This window comes from Amblyomma maculatum, chromosome 5 (assembly GCF_055883805.1).
Source record: "Amblyomma maculatum isolate TAMU_Amacu chromosome 5, ASM5588380v1, whole genome shotgun sequence".
Taxonomy (NCBI): domain Eukaryota; kingdom Metazoa; phylum Arthropoda; class Arachnida; order Ixodida; family Ixodidae; genus Amblyomma; species Amblyomma maculatum.
In genome coordinates, this window is record NC_139348.1 from 122,962,688 (window position 1) to 122,974,045 (window position 11,358).

Consider the following 11,358-nt stretch of genomic DNA (forward strand, 5'->3'; position numbering starts at 1 on the left):
GCGTGTTGAGAAGTTTTTGCTTACTGCCTTCTTAAAGTCCCAGGTAGCTGAAATTTGCGGAGAACGCCACTACGACGTCTCTAGTAGCCTTAGTCGATTTTGGACGTTGAATCCCACAAACAAAACCAAACTTCTCTCCTTGGTGATAACAGCTTTATCTGCACACAGCTTATCCAACTTTAAATCGAGCGCCATCAGAATCGCTACCAGCGCCACCTTATATAGCCGATGTCTCGGTCGAATCCAGTCGCAGTCATCCCGTCGCTCGCATAACGAAACGCCAGCGCAACTTGCCAGCAGCGTCCATTGCTTTTTGTTCCCGCGCCCGGGAACTTATCTTTCGTGTTCCGGACCCCGCACGGCTTCAAACTGTACGCCAACATGATGGCCCAATCTTACCAGATCACACCGGGTGTCCTAAAAACGGTAATACAACCGGGCATAGGTCCGAGGCCAAACGTTGGCGACAGCATCACCGTCCACTGCACAGGCCTGCTGACGAATCCGCCCAGGAAATTTTGGAGGTAAGTTTTGCTCGTTTGTGGACCGCGAGTCAGTTTTCGCGTTCGGGCGAGCGCTGAACCTTGTCATTTCGACACACGTTTGCACGGTAAACTATAACCGGCGAGAACGAAGAAGCACTTCGGCAAGCTTTGGCGCTTAGTTTACGCACGAGTTTGCGGTGAGGAAAAAAAGAAAAAAAGAAAAACCTGTTATGCTTCACGGACCGTTAATTGAAAGTCGACTGGCTCGCTGGCGGGCATTGGCATTGCCGAACTTATTACACAATACTTTTTGGGATGCGTCTAGCTTCGTGAAATCTTGACGTTCATTTGTATTGGCCTCAATCGCTGGCTGTCATAAGTAGGATGAACCACTTCCTCCTCCCTTTAAGGAAAAACTGTAACGTGTAGTCACGAGGTTTGTGGTATTTCGGTGATAAATTTGCCCGTGTGACCTGAAGACCGGCGATCTGCTACGTGCCGAGTGCGGCGTCATTCGAAATATCCTCACCGGCTTGACGTTAAGCCTCATGTCAAACGTGACTTGCTCTTTATCCTACGCTAGGCCGCGCGATGTTTCCTTCGTGTACGACAAGCCCGCCGCCTCATTTCTGCATTGGTATTTGCAGCGGGCGTAGTTTACCATTGGCTGAGCGATTTTTCTCGTTCTTGTTTTAAGGCGGTTTTTCTTCCTTCTGTCAGTGTTATCACTACGGTCAATCTGCGCCGGCGTGCTCCGAAGCACGCAAACACATACCAATGCCTTCTGAGGTGATCGCCCTTTGGTCATGAGCACAATGGTGTTGAAATTGGAGATTTGTGCTTCGTAGCTGGGTGCATTTGTGTTTGCAGCTTAACTGCTGCGTCGGTTGCAGTGGTATTTTGGCACAGTATTTTGTTGCAGTGGTAAATTCCTTCTTCGCCTATAGTGATGCCGCTGTACCGCATGTAAACAATTGTTATCCGTTCTTTTAGAAAGGTTCAGGGCTGTAAGTAGCCTCATTTTTAACTTTTATTCTGTTTATGTGCGCATTCTTACCCTGAGGGTAACAATAAACAAATAAATATAAAATATTTTCCTAGTGTGAGCTTAATCTCGCTGCATTCAGTAATGTCGTTTCAACAAGGGCAGGAGGGAAGTGTGAAATGGGAGGAAGTTGTTATTCTCGTGGGCCTGAACAAATGTGAACATGTCTGTATATTTTATCTCGTGTGTAGCTTAGCTTTAAGGGAACAGGGTAGAGCAAATTAGAAAAAAAATGGATTTTTTTATTTTTCTGTAATTAAAAACCCATATTCTACCCTTTACATAATCCTAATCTTCATTTAAGCGGAATATTTTTGCAGAAATCGACATTTTTTGAAATCTAGGTGGCAACCAGCCACCTCCCACTTTGACACCTGCTTGAGATCTGTGCTTTGCCTAATCTGAATTTTTTTTTTTTTTCATTTCTTTTCATGTTTCACGGGATCATTTTCACTCATCCCACAACAGTGAAAAGCTAGCTAACATATTTTATTTAGCCTAACAAATATTCAGACGCAGCCGGATTACTTGTGACGCGCTATTTTGCTCGTGTTTCGGCTTATTTGTGCGGGCAACAGACATTTTTTATTTTGAAGCTGGATATTTAGCCCTCGTCCAATGACGAAGACAAATAAGTGGTTTCGAAGACGCTTCCACTGGAACCTCTGTAACTGTCGACAATGACACCAAATCTCCGCAGCACAATCCAGCGGCGAATTCCGTGGTCACCGCATGCGTCTGCATCGAAGCTTTCACGCTCGGTGGGATGCATGGAGACCATAATGGCAAATGCTTGTAATCGTGGCTATGGCCTGATTGTATTAACCCTAATGGCAAATGCTTGTAATCGTGGCTATGGCCTGATTGTATTAACCCTAACTCATGTGCCATCGCCGAAAGCTGTTCGTGTAAAGCATGCGGTGAGGATTTGCAGCTGGTTGAAGACTCTGCACGACAAGAAGTTGCTGGCACGTTCTCCAACAATGTAAAGTGGCTCTCAGCGCACTGGTTTGAGACATCCAAACGGAAAACATTGAGCAGCATTGCTCAAGCTGACTTTTGAGGTCATTCGGAATTTCTGCAGGTCGATTAACAGTCCACTGGTTATGTGAAGCCGACTGACGGCGACTATACTTTGTGCAGAAGGCTTCACAACAGGTCACTAAAGAGGTCCGCGGAGCAAGGCTGCTAGTACAGAAAATTATCGATAATGGAGGTAACTAACAGGCTAGTGGTTATTGAAAAAATTCACAATGTATTTCTAGGGTTCTATACTCTATAAAGTATCTCAAAACATGAAATTTTGCTGCATTTGACCCTTTTTCTCAACCTGCTGGAGCTAGGTAGATAATTTAGACCTATTGAGTAAGCACTAGTCTACTGAACCAGAATTAGCAACATTGATGGAGAGTTTCGATTTAAAGGTAATTTCCTACATTTTGGCTTTAAAATTTCGTAGTCCTAGTAAAGGAAAGAAAACAAATAATGACCAGAAAATAATAATCCTGGTAAGTATCACTATCTGAGATTGCTGATTAAAATAATACCAAGATGAATGCTCTAACCCCAGCACATCATGTGGAAAAGGGTCACAATCGGGTAAAAAAATGCATCTGAGGAATAGGGCCTACCCTGTCCTCTCAAAGTAGTTGGTTCATGAAGAAAGACCTTAGAGTACCCTCCAACCAAATCAGTTGCTTGGAGAAGCTAAGCATAACTCCTAAAGATTGTATTATTTCCGTGGATAGTGCTCACATTTGAGTCTCTTCTGCCGCTTGAGTTGCTGTCAATGGAGCAGAAGGCGCAGAATTTTGAAGCAGGCAGTGGTCTTTACGTGTAATCCTCGATCTTAAAGCACTGCCTTGCTGTTGCACACAAAATTGCTAGGAAGCCACACTGCTGTGAAGGCAATATCTTGAAGCCTTCAAGGCAGCCTTTCCCGATGCATGTACCTTGCTGTAATGTGCATGCCTGTACAAAATTATTGTTGGCACTGTGGCATGCCTTTTAGATTTTTCTTTCTTCTAGGTGTCCTGCATTTCTGAAGTTTTTTTTTTTTTCTGTAACTACACCTGCACATGACCGTGCAAGCTAATATTGCATGTTGCACAATTACGTGCGTCAAACAGAATGCTTCTCCCAGCTAAACTGTTGAATCCTCAGACCTCAAATTTTGCACTAAATGCAATCTGGTCAGCAGTACTGTTTTGTATCAAGTTTCTTTGTATCAAGGGCACTTGTCCGTTTCGAATATGACTGTTTGTAGTTTTATGCAGTGGCAGTGAAGGCAGTGAACTAAGCTTTGCTGACTATTATTGACAAAGCTCTTCGAACCTTCCACGAAAGAATTGCGCTCACCTAATTTCCTTTCATTTGCATTTCTCTATGGGAGGGTCACTGTAAACAAAAGATGGCACTATCTGTGCGATCTCTGGGACAGGTGGCTTACCTTGCATTGGCGTCACTGCATACGATATGAGTATGAAACTTATTTATGAATTCTTCTGAATAAGGCAAAAATATATAACCAACCAGATGCCATGTTTGTGCAAAATTTGAGCTCTAAGGGTTCAATGGTTTAGCTCGGAGAAGCATTTTATGCTATGCATATAATTACGCAGCATGTGGTACATATCTTTAGTTAAGCTGACACTCTTTAAGACTGTACTTGGGGATAACTTTCTTTGGTTGTGTAGCCAAAGCTTTAGAGCTGACACTCATCAACTCACTGCACAGCAGAATATAGTTCCTCCAGAAATTTCGTTGTTCGCACTCTGGAACCTATAGATAGCTGGCGCTGCCTGTCTGGAATCCTGTGAAGTGTACCTGAGCCATATCTGACTCATCTACCTGCCGATTTCGGCGTATGCTTTCATAATGTGTTTTGACAGCATATATTTTGTGGGCTATTGATTAGCCGGAATTTACGTTCACGTAGGGCTTCAGCAGTATAAAGTGATACATTTTTGCTTGTTGAACGGTCAGAAAATATTTCAACGTAACTGAAACCAAACTGCAACTAATGTCAGACATGACGGAACTACTCGATTTAGTAACACGTGTCCCTGTAGCCTTGGCTGCTTAGCTACAGAAAGCTGTCCCAGAGTAGTGTCGGCTCTGCCCTCGGTAAGATTTGTAGACTGTGTCCTTGTTAGTCAAATCGATCTGTTATTCTGATATATTCCCGGCCATTGATTTTGCTTCATTTCCGTGTCATTACACTTGTATAAAAATGCATTGTTTACTCAATATTGTGCGCTAGTTGCCCCCTTTATTAAATGCTCCCTTGTTAAAGCCTTGCATTTCGGCATGGTGCTGAGTGGGGCACGCTTCAGGCGAGACTTGACCAGCTGGTGTGCCTTGCAAGAGGTTTGAGCACTGGCCTCTGCGAAATTAATAGCAAGACGCATAGAGCAGAGTGGATTAGGGAACAAGCCAGAGTCCGTGGCGTATATACGCTGGCACAAGCCTCGCGGGCTAGCAACCTTGGACAGGAAATGGTCTGTACAGGACGGCTGACGTCTGGGGGTTAACAGAGTGAATTGCAAACCAAGGTAAACATAGCCCCAAAGGTAAACTCTAAAGTGACCAAGTGAACGTTTGGTTTAAAGTGCTTGACACATGGTGGATGAGAACAGTCTCCAATTTATTACTGTTCTCGATGAGGCAGAAAGTTGGGAGAGTTGAGTCCCATGCATAAATGCCGATTCACGCTTGCGACTCGCCGCGGTTGCATGATCGTTAGTCAAAAAGACTCTCAAATGGTCTCATTGGTCAGAAAGTAACAGTTGCAGATCGCTCGCATGCTACTCGATTTTCTAGCTTTGTGACTGCAGGTTGCAAAACGCTAACCAATCAACGGCACAGCTGAACGTAAGTTAGTTTTACTGGTGCACAGTCAAGATTGGCAAGTCTCATTCTGAACGAGTTCAGTTCAGGAAAGTAACACGGAAAGTAACACTAAGTTGCTGAATGGTTCCGTGGTTGCGACGGACGATAGTGCCATTACGCTACCCGTAAGTGTTTTAATCTGAGGTAGGGCGGAGCAAGTGTGCTACACATGCATCAGTGCCACATGAGCAAACTGCATGTGATCAGATGTCTGCACTCTTACGTGGAATATGTGCCCGTTTGCCTGGACATGATTGCGCTATTGGACACATTCAGTGCTGGATGCATTTGTGCATAGTTGCCTGTGCTGGTTGCCACTTGTTCTAGTAGTCTCTCCCCTTTTTTGGGGAGCACCTCTTCTGTGTCCCTCCCGAGGTTCGTGCAGAGCCGCCTTTCAATTGCCTTTTTTTCTGTTTTCTCCTCCCTTTTTTCCTTCTTTTTTCTCTCTCCCCTTTTTAAAGGGTTGTGTGAAGGTTATAAGTGGCCCGTTCCCTGTGACGACTGTGAATGTTGCTAATGGTCAATGGTGATGGGGGAGCGGGTAAGTATTGTCGCTGCTGCCTTGCATGGCTTTCAGCCGCTTGTTTGGCTCTATCGCTCTCTCTCTCCGATCACGAGTTGGAGATGCCCGGTGCCAGCTGGCCTTTCAACACGCTTGCTGCTAACAGTGCTAGCAGCGCGGTTTCACTGCTTATCTTGCGCATCATGAGCTTCTTTAACATTTCTTTTTCTGAGGCACACTACTTCCGTGCCCTAATGCTTGTCACTACTGTTGCCTTTGAGGTGTTACTTCAGCTTGTTGCAGTGGTAGGTGTGGATCATGTGTACCGGCTTGCTTAGCTTTTCAGTTTTAGCTTACCTGCTGAAAGAAATGTTGGAAGCAGCTTCAGTTCCACAACAGTGCTGACTCAATCCACAGTGGTGGAAATGTCGCCCTGTTTTGTGCGCTGTTGTGCAGTTAGTGCCGTAGCACTGAAAGAAGTCCGTTCTGAAGTCAGTCGTGTTAGCACACCTCGCCACGGCACTCTGCCATGCCCAATGATGCAGGATTGAATCCCAGCCGCCGTGGCGGTGGAGGAGGAGACAAGCGAGGCACTTGCATGCTGTGCGATGTCAGTGCAAGCTAACTCCAGGGGTTATAAATTTCTGGAGTCTTCCAGTACGGTGTCTCTCGTAGCCGGAGTCGCTTAGTGACGTTAAACCTCTCAAACTAAACCAAACCAGTTTTGTTGATGCCGTTGGTTAGATATACTGCTGTTCAGTGATGAGACGCTTGAAATGGGGGGCAGAGATCTTCACTTAAAGAATGCGATTATGTAATCCTCTTACAAACCGGTCCTCAGAAAAGTGCAATTATGTGCTAAATTTTTTTATAATTTCACTCTAAAAGGACACTCTGCCAAAACAGATATTGTTTTGGGAGCAATCAGTGAAGTTTTCTTTGTCTTACTTTAAACTCTGGATCAGCCCTAGGTGTATGGGTCTTACATTTTAACCTCCTGTATCGTTTAGGCTTGATGAGCGTTGGCTAGTGAAGCTACTAGTCAGATTAGCATTGGGGTTAGATGTATCTGATTCAAGAGTCGAGTTGGATGTTACATGTTTATCTGACGACTTTTGCGTAGAGACTATACTCTGCAAGAGGCCTTTGGAGCTTCAAGTGGGTATACTTTATGCTCTGGTAACTTGTATGCAAAAATGGCATGGTGAAAAGAATTTTTCAACAGAAAAAAAAACATATATATATTAAACTGTTAAAAGCAAAGACTGGCTCCCACCCTGTCCCGAGTTCTGTAAATGGCATGCAAAGGAGCTGCATCTCATTTGCTCCTTTGTTGTTTTGCTTGTCATGCTGCAACAAAAAAAAAAATTGTTTTGAAAAGAGTGTTACAGCAAGCGAAGCGAACGTGCATGTAGACTTTTTTTTTTCCTCATCTTAAGTTGTGTGCATTTGAAATCGCTGCCGGTGAGGGTACGTGAACGCTTTGCTTGTTCTGTGCTGCTTTATCAAAGCGCATTTGCAGTGAGTGACGGTTCCCGTACAAATATACTTGCGTGCTTATGTGTGCCTGGTGAAAGGGAAGTTCTTCGTGCGAATTTGTCTTCGTGATGCCTTGTTAGCTTTGCATTGCTCATTGAGGACAAGACTTGCTGGGCACTATTTTGCATAGAATGCTAGTCTGAGTTTGCTTTTTCCTTGATTGCATCTAACTGTAGCTATTCATAGCTAACATAGCAGTTGGAAATTTTGACATTTGCACCCTGATTTTCTTCATAGTAGTGTAAAGATGAGTGAGCAACTCTAAGGTGGTGTCTATTTTCTAGGGGGTGGGCCTTCACGCTATTGTGACAAGATGGGCGATGACTGAAGTGTATGTGCAGTATAGGTGTATTAATTAGTCTAGTCCCCAGTGCCAACTTTCTTAGCACTCGTGTTACATTGAACTGTGCTGGCTCTCCCCTAGTGCTCTGCTTTGTTTTCCAGGCTGCATTCTCTTGCCAGTTTCTCTGCTCCAAGGTGTAGGTATCTGTTCCTAGGTCTGTGTCAAAGGAAAATAATTCCTATAGTAAGTACACTGAAATAAGCAGGGAAGCTCCCAAAGATGGAGCCAAGTAAGGTAGAGGTTCATAGGTTGACAAGTGAGCTTTGTACGAGGGTAATCCCAAAAGTAAGGTCTCCAAAGGGCTGCAGCCGTTGGTAAGCTATTTGCGTGACTGCTCGTCATACTGTTTTGTTTATTGTTCCCAGTCTTCCAAACAAGCCATGACTCAGCGCAAAGGGTACTGTCATTCTTGACACAACAGCCATTTGAAATGGCGCTCCCGTTTGTCGCTACCGCAAGGTGTGACTTTCGTGCAGTTCGATTTTTGAGCGCAAAATGCGTTCAACCAATCGAAATTCATTGCCATTTGACAGAAGTGTAAGGAGAGTCGTGCATGAATGTTGAAAGCGTCTGCGAGTGGTGTAGGAAGTTCGCAGCTTATCGCACTACAAGACCAAACTAATCCTGTGTGTGGCAGCATTCCTCTCCTCGCAAGCCGCGAAACTTCAAGCGAACAGTCTGCCGGCAAAGATGGTAACTGCGTTTTCGGATTGAAGAGGGGTATTGCTGATAGACCCCATGGCTCCCGACACCACAGTAAACGCAGACAGATATTGTCCCTTAAAAAAAACATAGACGGGAGATTCAAAATCGCAGGAAAGGAATGGTGAGCAAGGACTTGAGTCTTCTCCACGACAACACTCTTTTCCACGTTGCCTGCCAAACCGTCATTCTCCTGCAACAATTTGGATGGGACGTCATCAACCACCCACCCTACAGTTCGGACATGGGATCAAGTGACTACCACTTGTTTCCAAAGCTAAAAGAGCATCAAGTGGGAAGGCGCTTCACCGGTGATGACGAAGTAATAGATGCGGTGAAACTCTTCCTCAACGGCATGGCGGCTGTTGGTATGACATGGGCATACAAAAATTGCCCCAGCGTCTGCAAAAATGCATAGACCGCAACGGCGATTATGTGAAAAAGTAAAAGAATGGTCAGCCTTTTAAGTTATTTGTAAATTTCTTAAAATAATATCTTTCGATTTATTAAAGAGTTGAAGACCTTAATTTTGGGATGACCCTCATATTATAACATGTATGGTAGCGGCTGTACTTTCTTATGTTACCAGCGGGAACTTGCACGTGATTAATGGGGCACAGACGGAGAGCCACATGACAAAACTCACCCTGACGATAGCAGCTTAGAAACAAGTAGATTTATGCTCGCCATTCCAGAGTCTTTGGTGCTTGCTTGTCGTGCGGTCTTTTTTCGTGGACCCTTGTCGGTTGTGTGCATGTTCGGAACTGCTGGTGGATAGTTAAACCATCAGAATGCAAGGTTAGCTAGCCTTTCCTTTTTTCTTTTTTTTTTTTTTTTTTTTTTTTACAAGTTCTTGCTCTTTGGACTGTCTCGCAGCAGACTTCAGCAGAGGAGGTTGCATCATGTTGTAGTTGCATTTTCCAGGTAGTTCTTTTGTTAAGAGAGTTCTGAAATCAAGAGAAAACAGGTGCGCGTCGCACCATCATTTTTCAGTACAGTGCCCTTTTCTCGTCTGGCAAGGGACGCAGGGAGCATGCTGTGGTGTGACATCGAGTCTTGTCACATTTATTTGATGGTGTTAATGACACTGTGGTACGGGCATAAAATATTGTGGTGGGTCTCAGTTTGCAACTGCGTTGGCAGTCTTCCCTCTTCGAGATTTTCCGTCTGCCTCATTTCCGCATGTGTGGCAGCGATATTCCTAGTCTTCCTTTGCCTGTCGGCATAGCGAGTGGAGGAGTGGCTTGTTCGCCTATGCTGGTGGGTGCATGTATGCCGCGTCTGGTTGTGGCATCGCTGCCAAAAGAGTACGTGTGGTGTATGTAGTTCCCCTCCTGGCGCCTTACAGCACCCGTGACCCTGGCCAGCAGCCCTTCTCGTTCCGTGTGGGTGTTGGAGAGGTGATCCGCGGCTGGGACGAGGGCTGCCTGTCGATGCAGAAGCACGAGCTGTCGCGCCTCACCATCTGCGGTCTCAAGGCATACGGCGCACAAGGATTCCCAGCCTGGGGATATCCTTTTCCCTTTCTGTGGCAATGACAGTGCTGTCATGTCGTGTGGAGAGTGCTGGCTAAGTGGTGTGGTCAAGTGGGAGTGAAGGGTTGCAGTACAGTTGTCATGAACACATTCTTTCGGGAAAAAGCTAGCAGCAGTTCTCTTGGGGTTTCATTGCCAATATTTATCAAGAAAGCAGCTTTGCTACTTATTCACCTGCAATATTTTTTTTTGTTAACCTTGTCAATTACAGAAACTCTTTCCTTTATATTTATTTTTATATGCTTTATTTTACTTCCTCTTGGCAATTCGCGACTCTCGGGTGGTTTCGTATCATCCACTAACAGTTGATAAAATGTCCCAATTTACAGCGAAAGGAACTGGCAAAATTTTGGTTTGTATCATTGGTGTGTCGCATGTTTAGGTTGTTTGTCCTTAACCTGTCTCCTCCACGATCCCGCCAAATGCAGACCTGCAGTTCGAGATCCAGATATTGGCCATCAACGGCATGTGAGGAAGCCCTCCCCCGAAGTTCTCTGGCGGTTGCCGTTGCCACCCGTCTCTCTCTCTCTCTCCACTCTCTGCTGCGGGACTCTTGTAAGCGTCGGCCCATTTGTGGTGTGCATTAAAGGTATAGAACAACTTTCGAAAGCGGTGGTCTTCTTTCTGAGGGGGATGTTGGGAGGAGGAGATACCAAATTTATTGTGAGACAGGACAAGCACTATGCTCCAGCTGAAAGTTTTGATAAAAAGCAGGACATATAAATCCAGGCAACACTTGTATGCATTGTTGTCGTGTGCCTCCAAGAAGCATCATGTTTCCAACCAGCCTGACTATCTTCGGTAACTAATTGAATTTGTCTCGCATAGTTTTTCTTTAAACTCCCAAATTGTGGCTTTGATGTCGCAAGTAACATTCGGACCACATGAGGCTTACAAACAGTGCAACATAATCTCTGCCTTGTTCTAGCTTCTAAGCTAGCATGCCACAGGATTCAGGTTGACAATTGGCAATACTTTGCTGCCTTGTTTTCGCGTGCCTTGTGTGACTTCAGTTTTTGCAGGTGATTTACCTCCTGAAAACAAAGCTGCATCGAAGAAATTGAATTATAGGTTGTTTATAGGGCATGGGGGTGGATTCCATATTATGACTGTTTACCGGCATCTTTTACAAAATAAAAAAGGCAAAAGTATACTGCCTTTACTAGTGTTTAGATAATGCTTTAAAACTTTGCAGTCCATATCACTGATCTTGCACTGGGTTTTATAGAAATAAAATTTTTGTAAGCAAGGGAATTGCGAAAAAAATACACTATGCATGTGGCATATAGCACCTCTTCCCAGCCTTTTGAATGTCT

General features: G+C 44.7%; 1 protein-coding gene across 1 annotated transcript; it reads left to right on the forward strand.

Moving 5' to 3' along the window:
* Nucleotides 1-237: 237 nt before the first annotated feature.
* On the forward strand, nt 238-10,651 carry LOC146189402 (uncharacterized). The gene is made up of 3 exons (XM_084604232.1): nt 238-524; nt 9,856-10,017; nt 10,454-10,651. Exons 1-3 carry the CDS (start codon nt 382-384, stop codon nt 10,512-10,514), a joined length of 366 nt encoding a protein of 121 aa, XP_084460358.1. The 5' UTR covers nt 238-381; the 3' UTR covers nt 10,515-10,651.
* Nucleotides 10,652-11,358: the final 707 nt, after the last annotated feature.

Bases quoted from the DNA above. Each gene is read 5' to 3' on its own strand.
- LOC146189402 (XM_084604232.1), top strand. From the start codon at position 382: ATGATGGCCCAATCTTACCAGATCACACCGGGTGTCCTAAAAACGGTA. The intron at 525-9,855 runs GTAAGTTTTGCT...GGCGCCTTACAG, and splicing joins CCGCCCAGGAAATTTTGGAG to CACCCGTGACCCTGGCCAGC. The intron at 10,018-10,453 runs ATATCCTTTTCC...TGTCTCCTCCAC, and splicing joins CAAGGATTCCCAGCCTGGGG to GATCCCGCCAAATGCAGACC.